Source organism: Haliotis asinina, chromosome 14, assembly GCF_037392515.1.
Source record: "Haliotis asinina isolate JCU_RB_2024 chromosome 14, JCU_Hal_asi_v2, whole genome shotgun sequence".
Lineage (NCBI taxonomy): Eukaryota > Metazoa > Mollusca > Gastropoda > Lepetellida > Haliotidae > Haliotis > Haliotis asinina.
The window spans coordinates 26,955,580-26,975,846 of record NC_090293.1 but is presented as its reverse complement, the minus strand read 5'-3'; the positions used below and the strand labels follow the sequence as shown (position 1 = coordinate 26,975,846).

At 41.0% G+C, this 20,267-nt stretch overlaps 3 protein-coding genes across 3 annotated transcripts; 1 reads left to right on the top strand and 2 right to left on the bottom strand.

Annotated features, from left to right (window-relative positions):
* Nucleotides 1-1,054: 1,054 nt before the first annotated feature.
* Nucleotides 1,055-11,413, top strand: LOC137261347 (uncharacterized). Its single transcript, XM_067799090.1, has 9 exons — nucleotides 1,055-1,266; nucleotides 4,501-4,761; nucleotides 5,339-5,574; nucleotides 5,983-6,166; nucleotides 6,626-6,730; nucleotides 6,846-6,981; nucleotides 8,019-8,143; nucleotides 9,210-9,471; nucleotides 9,790-11,413. The coding sequence occupies exons 1-9, from the start codon at nucleotides 1,218-1,220 to the stop codon at nucleotides 10,049-10,051; spliced, it is 1,620 nt and encodes a 539-aa protein (XP_067655191.1). The 5' UTR covers nucleotides 1,055-1,217; the 3' UTR covers nucleotides 10,052-11,413.
* On the bottom strand, nucleotides 11,335-11,931 carry LOC137260739 (transmembrane protein 53-like). Its single transcript, XM_067798319.1, has one exon. The coding sequence runs from the start codon at nucleotides 11,929-11,931 to the stop codon at nucleotides 11,335-11,337; it is 597 nt and encodes a 198-aa protein (XP_067654420.1).
* Nucleotides 11,932-14,252: 2,321 nt separating this feature from the next.
* Nucleotides 14,253-18,232, bottom strand: LOC137260738 (egg-lysin-like). The gene is made up of 4 exons (XM_067798318.1): nucleotides 18,127-18,232; nucleotides 16,324-16,414; nucleotides 15,399-15,498; nucleotides 14,253-14,402 (listed from the first exon to the last, which is right to left on the bottom strand). Exons 1-4 carry the CDS (start codon nucleotides 18,230-18,232, stop codon nucleotides 14,253-14,255), a joined length of 447 nt encoding a protein of 148 aa, XP_067654419.1.
* Nucleotides 18,233-20,267: the final 2,035 nt, after the last annotated feature.

Sequence of the window (20,267 nt, the reverse complement as noted above, 5' to 3'; positions counted from 1 at the left end):
TATACCAGTCATGGTTGATGTGTAAGGGTCGTCTCTAGCCATTTATAGTAAATGACGTACTTTCTTAGTAAAAATGAGTTAACTCAACTGATTTGAGAAAAAGAAATTATCTCAAAATAAAAGGGTAAATATTAAATGATAACTGTGAAAACATCTTTAATCATACAAACATGTCTTGAGTAAAAACTAAACATCAAAACTGCTGGCTCTTAATCCCTTCGATCCATCTGAAAGTCAAATTGCTTTACTATAAATCCTTCTACTGAGCTTTTTGGGCTAGTCCATTATTGCTGTAGGTATAGCAGTACACCCGACTGTGTAACAACTGGCATGTGTAACAAATGGGAGACAACCCTAGATGCTAAACGGTATTAAGCATAGGATTTTCGGTCATCCTAGCTTTAATTACATGTTTCTCATCTCCAATGTCAACCGTCAAGAGAACGGGATTCCTCAAAATTCAAGGACAAAAAGGTGTTTTTTACCAATTGTGACATTTATTTTTTAAAACTGTAAATTTCAAACCACTCAGTAATAGTTATATAATCAATATACCATGTAGATCGAGTCATTTTGTTTTAGGAATTTGTTTTATAAATGATGATAGATCAAGTTGACCTCGTTAGTTGCAATGAATTTGGGAGAGTAAGAAAATGTAGCTTGTTATTACACCAGGGTACTGTTATTACAGCGCTGTGGAAAGCGGAGATAAAAAAACGTTTTATCATTTCACGTCGTAATAAAAGTTCCAGATAGACAATTGAATGCCTTACATTTATCATGTAAATGCAGTGTATTGGGAAGTGATTTCGATTGCGAAAATAACAATTATATTTCATGAGTGGATGTTGCAAGAGCAGACGTCAACTATTACCTGACATTTTCGGCGACAGCTACCAGTAACACCTGTAGGAAATATGCGATGATAGTCTGTGTAATTCCACTGGCTCACAATGACTGGCCAAATCAGCCCGGGGTGACCACTTAAATATTTTAAGTCACTGTCGTCACTTTTCAATAACATTCATATAGATTTATATCCTGGTTTTCATGCAGAGCTTCTGTAAAATAAACACTTACGAAATGGGAGATCCGGGTTTCTCCGAACTATCTCAACGAACGACAGTGTTCCCAGGTATATAAGGCGTACTGCCTCGCCTACAGCACCCAACTGTCCTGAAGGTACACTGGTATCAAGCTTTACAAACTGCATCACCATGGTTCCTCTGCTGGCCATTGTTGTTCTTCAAATTGTCGTGTTTCGCGGTAAGTCAATTTTAGCAAACATTATACTTTAAAATAACATGTACACCGTAATAGTTCAAGTTTAAAATGCGTCTACGTAATTGACTGTTGGCATAGCTTATTCTCTCCCCTCAGTGTCTTAATCTCAGTGTACCAGGATTTGTTTTGGCCCCTTTCAAATTACTCATGTGTGGGACTGAACAAAAACTTGCCTTAGCTTCTCGAACAGATGATTTAGGAGATTACCTTTGAACCTGTCGTTTTAAGTACCAATTTTTCATAATGAATGCTTCGTGCTGCCTATAGCAGTGGTTTAAGCTACTATAGTTAAAGCGTTCGCCGAAGACCCGGATTTTGGTTCGATTCCCAACATGGGTACAATGTGTGACGCCCATTTCTGGTATTCCCCATTTCTGGCATTCTGCACACAACTTGCACACAGCAACACGCAACTCCTGAAAGTCTGAAGAGTTTCGAATACAACTTTTCAAAACGAAAATTGCACATTTCATGTTGATGATGTATATTTTTACGCCACCTTTAGCAATATTACAAAAATATCCCGACAGGGGACATCAGAAAATGGCTCACACATTGTCTTCTCTCAGGAGGATCGAATCCGGTTCTCCAGCGGGACAAGCGGACGCTTTACCTGTTGCCTACCCATCCCTCATAACCACAAACATGACCATGATTAAAATAATAATTTGAATTTCTTTCCAAAAAGGTGTTTATATTTAAAACAACTGTTAGAAAGCTATGCTTCATTGTCTGTCAAATAAACACCCTTCACCCAATATTCTCAAGAAAAAAGAATTACGTTTTTCATTTATTATGTTTCCATTTTTGCGATATATTTTAAAAATTCAACCGTTTTCATTTCTGACTAATGTACTGTACTCGTTCCTTAAAATCTCAGTGGGATTTACAATGTGACAGTCACCTTCGATTATTAACCTTAATAAACTTTAAAGCTGCAAGCACCGATTTCTCGAAACAAACTTAAGTATTTAATCACATTCAAATTGAGTTTTGGAATTTAAAACAGCTCACTCACATTTCTCAAACCAAAACACAAAACATCCTAAGTAACTTGTTTAAAAAGCCTCGAAATGTCCACTACGTTTGAGATTACGTTCGATTTCGGTTTATTTGAGGCTATCCATTTTGCTGAGTTTTCTTCCAAATTCGAACCTCAGACATAAGTTGTTTCGAAAATTTTCCGTCCCTGCTCAACGTTATTTATTATCTGAGGCCTGGCCCCGATTTCTCGAAACAAACTTACATAAGTCTGAGTTTTGACTTAAGATAGAGTTTTTAACTCAAATTTGAGAGAATACATTTCCCAAAATGTACCGAAACTGATATCAAACTAAAAAATAGTAGACACTTTGACTTGTGTGAATAAATTGCTTAAGTTGTTTGGACTCTTTTTATTTTACAAATGCGCTTGAGTTCAGCTGTTTCAAATTGTCAAATTCAGTTTGAAATTTGAGTAAAAACTTCAGTTTGTTTCGAGAAATGATCATATCACCAGCGTATGACTGACCGTGATCGGGTGGTCAGACTCGCTGACTTGGTTGACACATGTCATCGGTTCCCAATTGCGCAGATCGAAGCTCATGCTGTTGATCACTGGATTGTCTGGTCCAGACTCGATTATTTACAGACCACCGCCATATAGCTGGGATATTGCTGAGTGCGGTGTAAAACTCGACTCGACTCAACTCAACTCAACGTATGAATGACCCAGACATGACCACCTGTGAAATATACCGACCAAATATTCACTCGGGACAGCCTTCGTTTTGAATGTGCACGTGTTGAACACGTCGATTGTTCCGTCTGTTGATGACGGCGATATTTACGGTGCTTAGCCACCACTCTCACACCCAGAGTTCCATGCGGAGAGCCAGCATAGTATGTTATGCTAAGTCATCGCTGCGCCGGAGCCAAATCCGGTTGGAGGTTTGCCAGGTGCGTTACCGCATCTCACCATGGCAGTAATATCCGCATGTCCCTGCACGCGATGGCCGTCGGTAAATTTGTAACAGGTTGTTACGGGTCACTTACTGCCTAGTTACAGGAATTATACCAGGATATGGGTTCATCCTGTTCCCGGTAATTTATTTACCTGATCCTCTTGTTCTGAACGTTAAAATAAGATAGTGTCACTGTCTCGGGTGATCGTGTCCTGTTGATCTACCGTTAAACAAACGTTAAGTTAACAAACGTATTGACAGCGTGTGTTGCGAAAGTAGGCGTGCCGCACGTGACAGGGTTGCACGTGCATGGGCGCGGTGGGTAAGCCTAGATCGTTCTAGGTGTCGTCACGTTCGGTCGTTACGCGGAAGACCCGTTTTGATTCCCCACATGGGTACAATGTGTAAAGCCCATTTCTGGTGTCCACCTTGATGGAATATTGCTAAACGCGGCGTAAAACTTATCCCACTCAGTCAATATGCGTGGCTGTTTTCTTGAGAGGGTGCCAGTCGGTGATCTACAACAGCAGGATTTGAGACTTAACGCTTGGAGCATAGTCACCTTCTTATATCTTTTGGAACATCATATTATGAATGTTATTTCGAATAAATAAAAATTAACAGAGATTAATACGCATGACGCAGTGTTAATGCTGAGGGATGATACAAATATACTGCAAATATATTTATGATAATAACGTTAATGTATACTGGTAAAGTGAATGTAAGGTGATGATGTAAATAACTGACGATAATGTTTATGTATGGTGATAATGTGTGATAATACAGTGAATGTATGGCGATAATGTGAATGCAGGGCGATAATGTGAATGCAGGGCGATAATGTGAATGCAGGGCGATAATGTGAAAGTATGGTGAGACTGTGAATGTAGGGCGATAATGTGAATGCAGGGCGATAATGTGAATGCAGTTCGATAATGTGAAAGTATGGTGAGACTGTGAATGTAGGACGATAGTGTGAATGTAAAACGATAATGTGAATTTGAGACGGTAATGTAATTATGTGATGATAATGTGAATGGATGATGATGATGATGATGATGATGTTGATGATGATGTTGATGATGTGCAAGTTTATTTATGACTATGTGAGATAAAATGTGTTTGATACTGTGAATATTTTTATGTTAATATTAGATACTGGGGTTAAAGAAATGTGGGACGATACGATGAAGTGAAAGAATTCTGCTAATGTGAATTTATAGTTACATTGCCATAAACACAAATGCAATAAACCATTTTGTTTCTGCAGGTATTAATTCCCAGACAGCCTGTAGTGTCGACCACGATGCGTCTTGCGTGGCGGGCGTTACGTCCCTCTACACCAGCACTTCAGCATACTGGTTTGGGACGGCGTATACGACATCCTGCCCCGCTGAGTTGCAAAACACCTTGAGGTGTATGAACGCTAAACCCTCCCGCACTTCCCTTCTTACTCGACTGTTGGGAGACGCCGCCACCGACACCAACGGTTTCTCCTTCATCGTTAACGTCACGTATACTACATCTCCAGGTAAGCGTCCTCAGCGGTACTATTTCGGACACCAAAATATATTGTTTTTAATCCCAGAATGAGGTCACACTTGTACTAGGTTGAACAAGAAACATAATCGATGTGTGTTACACAACGGCCAGAATCCTGACACTGTTAAGGGACAGAACTCTTCATAGTCAATATGGATGAATGACGCCGTTAGGCGAGCCGTGTCCAGTAACGGTAACGTGCATTCGACTGCACTATATACACTATCTTACGAGAGAGAAAAAACAAACAAAAAAGCGTTCTCTCCAAGGTGAGGACTGAGTTTAGTTTTACGCCGCATTCAGGAATATTACATGCATGGTGGCGGTCTGTAAATATCTGAGTCTTGGCCAGACAATACTGGGATCAGAGGCATGAGTATCGATATACGCTATTGGGATTCGATGACATGTGTCAACCACGTCAGCGAGCCTGACCACACAGTCCCGTTAGCTGCCTCTTGCGACAAGCGTGGGTTGCTGAAGATCAATTCCTACCGGATCCCAAAGTAAGGAATGTTTACGATAATTAATGTTTAAATTACTCGATCAAATATTTACTTCTGCAGGTACATACGAAGGCTGTGGAAGAAAAGTGACGGTGCCAATGACGACAAAACGCACCTTCACCATCGACCCTCTTGACGACAACTTATACAACCCATTCGACCTGCGTGAGCAGCCGGAAGTAACATGGGAGGCGGATGACGGCGCACTTTACACTGTAGTGCTGTATGACGCCGGTATTTTCTACACGCATGCGTTGTACGTCAACGTCGCTGGTGGACGACTACAGGGAGGAGAAGTATGTTGCATCTTAATCAGAAAACACTCATGCGTGGCGTCACAGAACTAATTTCGGGCACGTGGTATTGATCCAGTAACCGGATGGGTAATCATCTGACCATTTGGAGCCCGAATGTTACTCGCTATGTTTGCCTGGAACTGCTGGACTATGACTTAGCAGAGTATAAGATTTAATGAAATCGCAACATCAGCTGTTCATTAGTAATCCCTGCTAAAAGCACAGTCATTTGTGTGACTACGACAAAGCCAAATGCGTGGATCATAATTGAACGGCGATAACATCAGGTGAAAGGTGAACATTTCTTGCTAGGCCATGCATTTGACATGTATTTGACGTCATAACTTGCATCTACCCACTGTAGTTGATCTTGTAGTTGTAGATAATATTTTTGTTTTTCTCCCCCAGACTATCAAGTCTTATTTTGGTCCAGCGAGTCCCGTGGCTCGCACAAACCCCTACGTCTGGATGGTGTTGAGACAGCCGACGTCTCTAAACGCCACTGTCGTCACGGCGTTCTTCAACAATCATACAGCAGCCAATGGAGGAAGCATGTACCTCGACATGTTGGTGTCCCGATTCAACCTTACAGGTGAGAACCAAAGGAAGCAGGTTTACTTGCCTAACCAGTGCTTTGATCTTTGGTATAGATATTAAATTCTATGTGTTGGTGGTTTGCTGACCAAAACTTCATCATGTTACATTATGCCGTGATTTCTGTGAGATGGTCTGTTGTGTTCCCCCCTCCAGTGACAGTATCAGACTCTAAATAATGTAATCTTGACAACTGAATTAACACTTTTAATGGAATCATTAATTCCTCTTCACATGGAGCTGGTAGACTATACATTTTTAGTAAGTTAATTTGAAACATATTGTTTGGAAAAATGTGACCTTTTGTTACCACTATGACATTAAGGCCCCGTTTTATTCACCCCTCCCAAGATTAGGGAGAAGACTTACTTCATATGTCTTCATATTTTCTTTCAAACTATATGTTTTTATTCAAACTTTAGGTTACTATGTGTGGCTTTTCATATTTTATGTACAGATTCCTATGGCCTGAACGTCGTCAAGGTAACCAATGATGAATACGCTGCAGTGCTTGTCCGTGGAATGAAGTTTCACAACAGATGTCCTCACTACTATGGACAGTGTAAGTTATGGGTGTTCGTGTGTACATATTCTAGCCCTGTTTATTGTTAGAATATTGCTTAAAGTGAAACCCAACTCCCTCGCTCCTATACAGACTTCCCTTGTCTCATTTGCAGGGCTTGGCAACTACATTCAACAACGAGGAGGACTACCGTCACTTACCTCCCCTTTCGACCTTCGTATATCACTTGACGTCACCTTCACCGCCTCCCCAATAACGTATGAAGCTTGCTGCATGGGCGTGAAGAAGGGGTTGGTGCTTTTAATATTTTAGAAATACTATTGTACCAAACATGCTGATAAACACGACCTGGAGGAACTGTTTTCTCCAAATTGTTTTGCTGATCCACTTGTTCGAAACAGTTGTTAGGGATTTGACCACTTTGTACCCCATCAAAACGGACAACAGTGAATACTAAGTCAAGACCACGTTTGATAAGACATATAGTCCTGGTCAGACGGAGTTCACTGATGTCATCCACAGCATTCCTATGTGGGAACTGGTTGAAAGATTGAAGGCGAATTCACACAATCCATGTTATAGTGAGTGAGTGAGTGAGGACATATTTCAGCCATATGGTGACGATTCATGTTATAAAAAGATCCGCACGAGTGTGTGCACAGAATGTATGCCGTTGTTTCTGTTTTTAGAACCCTGTAGTATGTAGTATTGATATTTGTGGGAAGAAGATTCTAAAGTTAAATTGATATTTTCCCGCTACCAACGAGTTTCAGGGGTGGATCAGGGATATTGTATCGAAATACGTACATGATCCCAGTGAGTTCTAGAAAAAAAATATTCTGAGCCTATCTTCATAAGTCTGCCTTTATAATATATTCCTGCAAACTGAATTCACCTTTAAAATAATTAGGCTAATAATAAACGGATGTTCCTGAAATGATATCTCTTCAAAATTCATCTCTTGATATCATTGCATGAAGGTACTGTTATATTCTATATAGCACAGGGGTTCGAATCACTGTTCTGTAGAAAATTCATAACATGCATTTTATATAATGCGTGTAACAATAGAATTTTCTAAACTTATCATTTCCTCACCGATTTCGTTCAAATTTGAAATATATATGTTAATCATATAAAAATGTACGGTTACAAAAGTCCAGATTTATATATTCAAAAATTATTGCTCAAAGAGTGATTCGAACACCGATGATTCATAGTATGCGTATTTATTGTTTTAAAAAAGACAAAACAACAACAACAACAACAACAAAAAACCCAAACCTAGCGTCTGTTATGTGGTCATGTGTCTTCCTCTACATTCCAGCGCGGTCAACGTGACTTTGGATTATATGCACTCCGGCACTGTCGAAACCGTGGAGACTCGAAACACCCCGAATATCAACCTCGTTCCCACGGAAATCCTTCAAGCACCTGCAGTAACACTCAAAGGTAATTCACCCTGATTGCCTATGAAGTTGGTTTTGACTTTCAGCTGTCAATGGATACCAGGCGATTTAGAAATCAATTATATTTATTTCTAAACACAAACTGCCAGAAAACAAAAGATACATTCAAAATTGGATTTGACTGAACCATAACAAACCTCACCGAAACGTTACCGGTCTGACGACAGTCGCGGAAAGACTACAAAATGAAAGTCCCAAATACATTCCTTATCAAACATATATACCACTGTGTTACCATATATATTTTTGTTTAGGCTCTAATAGACATGGGCATATGCCCTCTTTTGCAAAACATACAAAATAATTTTGTTGTATGTTTGTAGCACGTCCTTTTATCTAGGGTTGCCTCATCGGTACATGTGAAGTCAAACTGCTGTAAAACTGCGATATGGCAAACATATCGACTTACTGTCACAAAAGGTCACAAATAATACAGAATAAATCCATGCTTATTAATATATGTTGCTTAATAGGTGCTGTCGACGGTGGTAAAACTTACCATTCATTACTTTGGTATGACCTCACTATCTGACTTTGTTGTCTACGATGAAAGGCGTTTAGATTTTCCGGTGTCAGGCTCGATTGTCTCCTGTACAGGTTGCAACTATGATCAGGGTTGCGGCCCTTAGTTGCTCCCGAATCGAGTGATCGTGGGATCGAACCGCCCTTATTATGACCACCCATTATCAGAAGTTTCACAAAAGTCTAAACAGAGCTGTATCACTTCTGGAATTCGTGTCACATCAACCTGACACCCAGTGGTTAAGGCGTTTCCTCGGCACGCTGCAGACCTGTGTTCGATTCCGCACATGTATATAATGTGTGTAGCTCATTTCTGATGTCCCCCCATCACAACAGTGCTGGAATATTATCATTGGAATAAGTGGTGTAAGACCATACTCACTCACTCAAGCTGTTTTACTATGTAAGCCAAAAACGTGATTCCTATATCTCACACTTTATTTGCTGCCAAAGTATCAACTGTTTCAAACAATCCACCCCTTCAGTATATTTCTCATTTTTTCAACCTGGCGTTATTGTTTTTACAGACAAGGAGTTCACGCTGATCATGTATGACGCCAACCCTGAACTCAACATGACCAAACAGGACTCGTATGTTCATTGGATGATCGTCAACATCCGGGGTACTAACATCACTTCCGGTGACGCTGTGTATGACTGGCTTCTTCCCATGACTTCAAGGTTGAACACGCTCTACCTGTTTGCATTGTTTGAACAGATGGCTCCTGTAAACGTTTCCTCTGTTACGTCATATACTGGAGATGATTGCCGTGAATTTGTTTTGAACAGGTGAGTTTGTATGCAGTAATTGAATTGAATGAACCTTCCCTGCTGGTTTCGACATTGGTTTGTCTGGTACTGTTCGACTATATGGCCACGGTTTGTAAATGTTCCAGTCTGGACAATCCAGTGACTGGTATAGTGAGCAACTAGCCTGAACGCCCTATCCCTTTAGTCGCCTCTCGTGATAAGCATAAGTTTTTGAAGCCCGGATCTTCAGGAGTCCGATCATTGTTGAGCTGTAGTGATTGTTAAAGACTGACTGTAATTAATGAATTTTGCACATTGGAATATTTAAATTTAACGTGTTTCTTTTTTTTGTGACAGGTGCAAATTTCAGGCCGGCGATTTTATTCGCGAAAACCAACTATCCCTCGTCGGTTTAAGGTATCTAAAGATCGTTCCCGACACCTATCGGCAGTATATGTCCTACTCGGTGGCTAAACTCCAAAGCAAAGAAGACGCATGCAAAGACACATCCGGGTATGCTGATCCTTGTCCGACATCCGGTTCAGAGAAAATGACATCATCCGCCATCTTTGTTTCACTCCTGACAGTGATGGCAGCATACATGTCAAAACGGAAGTGATCATCATTTCAGATGGCATTTGGCCGAAAGACTCTCAAGAATAGTTTGATCATGCTAAAAATGCAGTATTCCACTGTAATACGGAAGCATATGGAGAGTGTAAGATAGAGGCGGGTTACTTCCCTTGTTGTTCTAGGATCCGCTGGGTCGAATCCAACAATTAACTTGATTAAAATCCTTTATAAAATTGTCAACATCACAGTTGAAACACAATATACATCTTCACTATTGTGAAACGGGTTTTTTTGTAAATAAATTTTTTCTTACATTCGGGCTCTTGTTTCACAACGTAGCTTAGTTGAGACGCTAGACCAAAGGCTGATACTTCCATGGTCGTAAACTGGAACTCCAGATTAGATTACGTACGTTGCTTTGTTGGTTAACCCCGCATTCAGCAATATCTCGGCATTATGTCTGTAAATAATCGTGTCTGAGCCAGACAGTCCAGTGATCCAGTGCCGGGGGGCACAAGATCAATGAACTTCACAAATTAATACCAAGTGCGGAATCGACTCTGTTCTTCAGCCTAACAAGCGAAAGCTTTAACCTTTAGACTGCCTAAACATCTCAGACCTGATGAAGAAGGCTAAATTTGTATATTTTGTGAATGGGTTTTCAGATAATTCTATTGAAAAAATCATGGCTCTTCATGTTTCCATATTTAATGCATAAACCATCCTCAGGTAACTTTGCCAAAGATACTCGAAATCATTTTAACCTATTACCTTCTTACTCTTAATGAATCTGAAATCCTGTTCATGGCTTTTGTCTGAATCATTGCGTGATGTGGAAGCAAGGTGCACAGTTATGGTGTAAGGTTGTACACGAACAATCTGTACACGATTACTGATGTAATCTAAGCACACATTGTTCGGCACCTTCAGCTGAAGCTTTATTTGTTCCTAAAGTAGTCCCACTTTATTATGCCCACAGACCTAAAACAGGCGCGTAGCAAGCAGTGCAGTTGTGTCGTGTAACCCCATTGGTTGCAAAGCTTTATATGAAGATAGGATTGTGGGCTTGCTCAACATTTTCGCAACAACGATGAAAAAAGCGGTTGCTTTTTCATTATGTTTGCTATGTGACTGAAACTGCAATTAGATTGGTCCATTATATCGACACACAGGATTGTTGCAAAATGGGACTGAGAAAGTCACTTTATTTCTCGAATAAACACAGCTGATTACTATCAGACATGTCCAAGTCACACAGAATAGGAAACACTAGATGGTCGCGAAGTGGAAAACCTGTAATGAAAGGGAAACCATTCTTATCAAGGACCTTTAAATATGTTGATTGTCAAAATGACAATGATTGTAAAATGACATCAATAAATAAACAAAATATGGTTCGTGGAAAAAGTGAAAGGCTACAACATCAGCAAATCCTCGTGGAACACCTTCAAACTCAACGGGGCTGTCATAAATCTGACCCACAAGCCGATCTCGGATGTTTCTGTACCTTGCGGCCTGGTCCCTCAGAGTGACCAGCATCTCGCCACAGAGATATCCCCCAACAGAGAATCCATGGATCATGAGGGGCTTATCACGTCTGCTGCTTTCATCCAGAATGTCAATAACCCTCTGCATGACACCCTGTGCCTTTTTAGGTTGGATCACTTTGCTGGGAGGAACCTGAACACTTAGTACGTCAAATCCTTTGCTCAGATGCAGGTTTCCATATTTATCCAGATGACGCTTCTTCGCCATCATCCAACCAACCAGGACTACCAGTGGCCTTGACCTTGAGAGTGTTCCATTGGTACGGATGCTGCGAAGCTCAAGGTTGGATGCAAACTTGACAGAGTCTGTCACAGGAGCACTTGAGATGAGGCGAACACACTGGATGGAGTTGGACATCTGGAACAAAAGAAGAAACATTAAATGCAAGGAAATGCTGTTATTAATCTGTACCAGAACCTTGACATCATCCCTCTAAACATGGCTGGAAAAAGACGGTAAATAGTGAGCAGTTATTGTTATTGTTATATGTTATAATATTGTTATATCGTATGCCAGTTTTCGTAATACTTCATCATCCTTAAGGCCAGGAAACCCAGAACACTTGGCATGGCCAGGGCGAGCTTTCAGTACTTGGTCTTCAGCGCCCTGATCCACCATATAACAGATATAATACTAGGTTGGTCACAGGAAGACCCCGGTTTGATTTCCCACATGGGTACAACGTGTGAACCCCTTTTCTGGAGTCCCACCATGGAAGTTTGAGAAAAACTGCTAAGTAACTCACTCACTTACAAACGGTATGACATTAGATTATGGGATATGAGAGAGCGGGCGGCGTTTATTCCCCTTTTAAGAATATTCTGGCAAGACCACTGGGTACCTCGAAAGGTCTTGTACCCCATGAAGGGAACTGAACACGGTTCTCCTTAACCAGTTGAATAACCCACAGCCACACTGGGATGAGTGAGTGGGTTAGTGAGTGAGTGAGTATAGTTATACACTGCTTTCAGCAATATCAAAGCGGGGACGCCAGAAATGGCTTCACACATTCTACCCATGACGGGATCGAACTGGGTTTTCAGCATGACAAGCCAACGCTTTAACCACTATGCTATCCCACCCCATCTTCATTGTCGTTCAACCCTCACTGAACCACTGTCACTAACTAATATGTTACCTCATCATCTGGGCATGGGTCACTCTAGCAAACTAGGTCACCGGGTCGTTCTGTAAAAGAGAATAAGATTCAAGCAACGAATGCTATGGATTGCTTCACATGCATGTAACGTAATTCCAATCCACCCATTACCAAATATTACATTTTAATGAAATAGTCACTATGTGATTGTGGTGTACCCTTCTGTTAAAACGGAATTCAGTCAGCTTCAGTTCGATCCTTGCACAAAGGAAGTTTCCACCTGCTACAATTCCACAAGGGGCTTCATAACCACGGTTACGGCATGGTAGGTATATCAATACGATGTCTGTACATACCTACGACTGTCTTCCTGGAAACGTAATGTACCACCCTGTAGCTATGGTAGGTTCTGTTCACGTGACTATATTTGTAATTATTTTGAAAATTCAACAAAATAATAAACAGAACTGGCAGAGGGGTTCTGTGACTTGTTTACATTCTGGCAAAATATGCATAAAGTCCAGTACGACTGGGAAAATGTATTTTACATACATACATACATACATACATACATACATACATACATACATACATACATACCTACATACCTACATACATACATACATACATGCATACATACATAGGAGTGAGTGAGAGTGTTTAGTTTTACGCCGCACCCAGCAATATTCCAGCTCTATGGCGGCGGTCTGTAAATAATCGAGTCTGGACCAGACAATCCAGTGACCAACAGCATTAGCATGACCACCCGATCCCGTTAGTCGCCTCTTACGACAAGCGTAGTCGTTTTTTATGGCAAGCATGGATTGCTGAAGGCGTATTCTACCCCGGGACCTTCACGGGTCTACATACATACGGAATAGCTATCAAATCTATTATTATCGTAAAGACATCGATTTGCAATGCATTTGGGGAAATCAAATCGCATAGTTACTAATTAACTCAGCGAAAAAGGTTTCGATACACAATGCATGGTAACTGCTTTCAAACCCGTTGTTACCTTTAACTAAAGCTATGGATAGTTAATGCATGGGAAATAACTACCAAATGTCAAGTTAACTTTAACAAAAATGTATCCATATCACTGCATGGGAAATAGCTATCAGGTCTAAAGTTATCGTTAAAGAAAATGTATCGATACCATGACATGGGAAATAGCTATTAAATCTAACGTTATCTTCAACGGAAAGGTATCGATACCACTGCATGGGGAATACCTATCGAATCTCAAGCTAACACACAGAAACGACATACAATACATACTCAATAGAACTGCACTGTTTCTCCTGTTTCATTGTCATGTAATATGTCTCTATCCCCAACAGTACCACTACTAAATTTGTTTTATCTTTTTCCGAAGTGAGTGTTCACTGGAAGAACTTGGCAAAAATATTCTTGCTCATGAGAGCTTTTGGAGTTGATTATTTTAAGCTTTGGGTAATTCAAAATCTGTCTCGTTACACGAGCGAATACACCACAACATAAAATTAATGGTATCGACGAACCCAAACACGTTGTCAAAACTTTACGACAGAGGCATTTGGACATTGAACTGAAATTACCGATTTGTTTAAATTATTTGTTACTTACTGGCGAGGACTTTTTCAATGCGCTTAGAGAACTTTGGCAGCTGTCTTTTAGATATCATCCGGTAGTACCTCCACCCCATCTGGATCCGGCGGCCGATACGCCGTCCCATTAGTCGATAGTTGCTGACTGTTAGGCGGAGGTGCTGGAGTGAGTGAGTGAGTGAGTGAGAGTAAATGAGAGTGAGTGTGAGTGAGTGAGTGAGTGAGACCAGACATCCACTGACCAACAACATGAGGATCGATCTGCCCAAATGGGAACCGATTGTCAACCAAGCCAGCGAGTCTGACCACCCGATCCTGTCAGTCACCTACTACGACATGCATAGTCGCCCTTTATGGCAAACCTGGGTTGCTGAAGGCCTATTCTACCCCGGGACCTTCACGGGTCCGGAGGTGCTGGAACATAAGCACGTTTGTATGGTTTGTATGCCCCACACTTGGCAATGCAATAGCTAGATGACGCGATCGGTGTAAATCAATCAGACAATCCAGTGATTGATTAACTGTTGATTAACGCCTCACTCACCAACATTCCAGCTATATGAATGCGGTCTGTAAATTATCCAGTCTGGACCTGACAATCCAGTGATCAACAGCATGACCATCCATCTATCAGTTGGATACGATGACACGTATCAACCAAGTCAGTGAGCATGACCACCCGATCAGGACACTAGCCTCTTACAACAAGCATGTGTTACTGAAGGCCAGTTCTTACCCGGATCTTCACTGGTAGACAATCTCGTGGTTTACATCATGAGCATCGATCTGCACAACAGGAATTTGATGTCATAATCAACCAAAGACGTCTCTTACAGCTTAATTTCCTGACTGAAGACCCATCATTGCGTAAGTCTTCAAGGGTCTGTAAACTGGAACATTGGATTCGTAGATGACCCCATTCTACACATACTGAGTATGCGGAAGTAAAGTGGATTTGTTGATGCCATTGACACTGTAATATTCAAGCCATCTGATCGAGTCTGGACCTGACAAACGCGTGGTTGATATTTAGAGCAACTATCCACATAGCGGCGGTACCATGAAGGCAAGCAACCTAGACACCTAGACCGACCAAACCAGGTTACTGGATTCTTGAGATCGTTTCAAACCCGCATATCCTAACAAAAGATACTTACAAAGCGTTTTAGTGTGTCAGTGGCGTACGTCCGGTAGAAATTGCAGTTCCGCACCACATGCTGTCTGTTCATATATAGTAGAACCTTCACTTGAGTACGGCTGTGTTTTAATGAGAAACATATATTCAGAATTTTTGCGAATGGGCAGTGTTTGAATGGCTGCACCAATGTCGATATGACTTTCGATCTCATTACACAGAATAACAATTATGGAGTTTAGTGTTCGGAGTTACGCCCCTTGGGTGTGCCAGAATGCTACTCACTGGGTTTCAAATATATCCGAATCACGGTTTTCATGACTTCGAGGTGGGAAGTAAGGACGTCTCATCTGCATTTAGCTGACATGTTATAAATACATGTATGTAATTTAAGTGCCCACTAGTTTCATGTAAAACACAACTTTAAAAGATGGCACTGTTCCTCTTATGGGCGCTCAGCCTAAAGGCTATGACGCCCAGACTGATCCCCAGTTAATGACAGGGGATGATACTACTGGAATATTGTTTAAAGTGGAGTAAAATGAAACTGCCATTACATTTAACAGCGCTGAATCCATTGTCATCTGATGACAGAAAAATTCGGATGAAAAATTCTTTTTTTTCCTATCAAATCGGAATTGTTTCTAATCGCTTTTGATTCTGTGCGCAAAATAGGGTTGCGCAACAGAGCTTAGAATGACATCATCCGCTCGTATATATGAAAACTGGTTATTTTCCTCTTTGTTGCGCAACTCGATGAATTGTTCTACAATTTGCTGGTGAGTAAAGACAGACCATAGTGGACTGAATACATACAGTGATAACTGGTGACATTCTGGAAAATGAGGATTTTAACTGTATCAATGAAATGAAAATAGTTCGGAACTAATTTACCCTCAATACTTTATTTGCTAGAATTTAAACACTATAGTCCTAAAATCACTTGCCTTATTTTTAACCACCCCTTTGTCATCTTCAGGAATCTTGCCAACTGCTTGTCGAAATAATGGGTAATCCACGCCTTCAGTGCATAGTCATCTGCAAGTGACAAGGTCAGTCAAGGACTCGTCACTTTACATTCTACATGGGTCTTACCCAAGGACTAGTCACGTTACAATCTACATGGCTTCACACATGTCGTATCCCGTTTGCGTAGATAGTGTGAGTTGAGTTTTCCGTCGCACTCAGCAATATTCCAGCTATATGGCGGTGGTCTGTAAATAATCGAGTTTGGACAAGACAATTCAGTGATGAACAGCATGAGCATCGATCTGCGCAACTGGGAATCCATAACAAGTGTCAACCAAGTCACCAAGCCTGACCACCCGATCCCGTTCGTCGCCTCCTACTACAAGCATAGTCGCCTTTTATGGCAAGCCTAGATTGCTGATATCCTATTCTACCCCGGGACCTTCACGGGTCTGCTTCCATGGATACTTGCGATACTGATCACTGGAGTGTCTAGTCCAGATTTGATTATTTACAGATCGCCGCCATATTGATGGAATGTCGCGGAGTGTGACGTAAAACAAACCAACCCACCCTTATTCATGAGTGGATGTAGATTCTGAACCATGAGTAAGTAAACACGTTCTACATGGATTTATGCAAGACTTATGCCCTCATATTTCCAATTATGTAGGTCGATACTTAGTATTGTAATCACTGGATTGTTTGGACCAGGCTCGATTATTTACAAACTGTTATCATGTACCTGAAATATTGCTGAGGGTTACAAACACACTACACAACACACTAATCTATATGATCGCAATCAAATCCCCTATACTTCTGTGAATTAAGAAAACGGAGCATTTGTCTGAATGATTCATTAACATTTTTCATCTTGTGGCTGTGGCTGAGCAGGCTAGGCGGCTGACTTCTGATGTGTGCTGGTGATTAGGTGTCTGACTCTGAGGGTGTGGGTTTGAATCCCGGGAGGGACTCAACCAAAGTACCAGAATTTGTGCTTTACTAAGAAAGTGTTACCCCGAATATGACATCTGTTACATTTGACCACTTTCTAAATGGCTTTGTGTAATCATAGCTTTCGGCCGTGGGAGCCGTGCCAATTTACACCAATTTACTTGTGGCATTGTGTAATCATAGCTTTCGGTCGTGGGAGCCGTGCCAATTTACACCAATTTACTTGTGGCATTGTGTAATCATAGCTTTCGGCCGTGGGAGCCGTGCCAATTTACACCAATTTACTTGTGGCATTGTGTAATCATAGCTTTCGGTCGTGGGAGCCGTGCCAATTTACACCAATTTACTTGTGGCATTGTGTAATCATAGCTTTCGGTCGTGGGAGCCGTGCCAATTTACACCAATTTACTTGTGGCATTGTGTAATCATAGCTTTCGGTCGTGGGAGCCGTGCCAATTTACACCAATTTACTTGTGGCATTGTGTAATCATACATTAGATATGCATACGAAGTATATGATATTACACATTGAGTCATATCCATAGCGTAATATAAAAGGGCAAACATGATAAACACTTCTACGTAAAACTGTTGGGAGAAGGATAGCAATATTCATGTTTACCAAACTTCACCTCACAGATATTACCAAATTTGTACAACAACGTGTACGTTACTGGTGGTGTCCTACATCTACAAACATCCACTGCTATTCAGGGTTAAAAGACTGTGTAACCTGGCGTGTGGTTTACTTTACATGGTATAATGAATTGAAAGCGGATGCACTATATACTATAAAGAAGATATTCTTTATCGGAATACTCAACTTTTCTTGGAGAGGAGGTATCTTTGTGCACGTCGTCCTGCGCGGTGTCGTCCATGCGAGACAGATACTGCCACCATGATGACGCAGAACAGCACCACAGTCCTCATACTAGAAGAAAATGAATTTAGTAAAACATTATTAGAATCTTCATCTTTAGCTAACAAAATTGACGGTGACTTCCGGAAAAATGGTGTGTCCAAAATGTAAAATGGCGTGTCAAATCAGCAACATTGTATAAAATAACTTACACTGCTGCAGGGCTGGGCTTGATTTTGTTTGGCTTTTTTTGTTTTGTTTTTCCTTACAGTGACTACAAAAGATATGTAATCTGCAGTCAAGTAACATGGCAACAATCAGTGTTTACTGACGAGGGTGGATAATCTGTAGGCTGAAGACTTAGGATTATTTTTTTTACAAAGGTTAGACTGATCGATTGTCGCACGGTACAAGCTGAAGTGAACAATGGCGACTGGAAATCTGTATAACTTATAGAATACTACTGCTAGATTAAACATGTGGCATTGAGTATGTCTCCTAAAAGGTAATCACGACTATGGAATATACACGCCATAAGGTCAAACTTGGTAACTACCTGTGAGGATGTTATTGACGGCCGCAGTGATTCAGTAGTCGTAGTGCAGAGCGGACCCATAACCAGTATTTAGAATGACGTAGATCTTTAAGGTGACCAATCAGCGTATGACGTCCAAAAGGTTGTGGGAAAGTGCTCGCGCTGGCTCCCGGCTCCCGGCTCCCGGCTCCCGGCTCCCGGCTCCCTTTGCATTATGATAGAGACGGGCCCAGTTTATATCAACTAGACGCAATCGTGCAGGATAAAATAAGATATGAGAAGCTTTGGTTCCTCAAGGGAAATTTCTAACTCCGATTGACGAATAAACCCAACCATCATCAGCAAATTTGAAATTCAAACAGGTGGTTAAATGAGATCTACGGTCATTTGTATAAAGTGTGAAGAGGGCAGGGGACAGGACACAGCATTGAGGAGCACTGACACTCAATAGATTACGACCGAATTGACCAAAACTTGTTGCCATCGGTTAGTTAAGATGGCCTCTACCCATTTAATGATGTTACTATTTACGTCCATGTTGAATACTTTTCTTATCATCAAATGTGGCTGGATTGTATTGAAAGCAGATGAAAAGTCCGCGAAGAGGAGCCTTACATAAGATTTTGAATTGTTCAGATGAATATACATCTTAAGCAGCAGTGAAATGAGTGCACCTTCTACCTCGCGTCCGGCCCTGTAAACAAATTGCAAAGGATCCATTTGATGTCCAGTATTTTGCAACATTAAGATCAAGATAATTCGCTCAAAGCATTTCATGATTATTGGAGTAAGAGCCACTCGGCGGTAGTCATTAATTATTGAATGTTTTGACTTTTTGGGGTCAGGGATTTTATGTGATGTTTTCCGAATTGCTGGTACATGATGGGCTTATGAAAGAACCGTTCCAAACTGTTCACCACGATACATTGATGGGGGTCTGAGGAACATTGGGCCTATAATTCACAAAGTTCAGACAACTATTTTTTCCATGCTTGTCCAGTTCCAACCTTGTAATTTAGTAAAGATGAGTAAGATGACAAGAGTTATCGCCCCTTTGGAATAACACGAGCACTTGTCCCCAAACCAAAGAAAACTACCAATAGTTTATGGCCTACTAGATGCCCGAACACCTATTAAACTTTAAATGATCAGACAACCCGATGGCCTACTTTTCTCTTTCCATATGTAAGATGTTTAGCCCTAAATTATGTGGGGTTTATGCGGATATGAACAGGTCGGCGAAACCTCATCATCCGGTATCATTCAGAATTTTGTTCCTACTATTTCAGGTGTTTCGAGGATTCAACACAACCATATATTGTGACGAGTTTTTTCTGTGCAATTTGAAAAACGCATTTGGCAAAAATGACACCTCAATATCTCTAGAATATTCTGGTTACATTGTCTTGGTCATATTCAGCATTTGACAATGAACAGTGTTGTTAGACTGGTCTGAGTTGACCTAGGCTATATATATTCAGGCCGAGTGTGGTTGGATGCGTATCATACAGTTCAACAAACGTGTTCACGAAAAACGTTTTCCTGTCAGATCTAAGTAGATCACTCGCTTG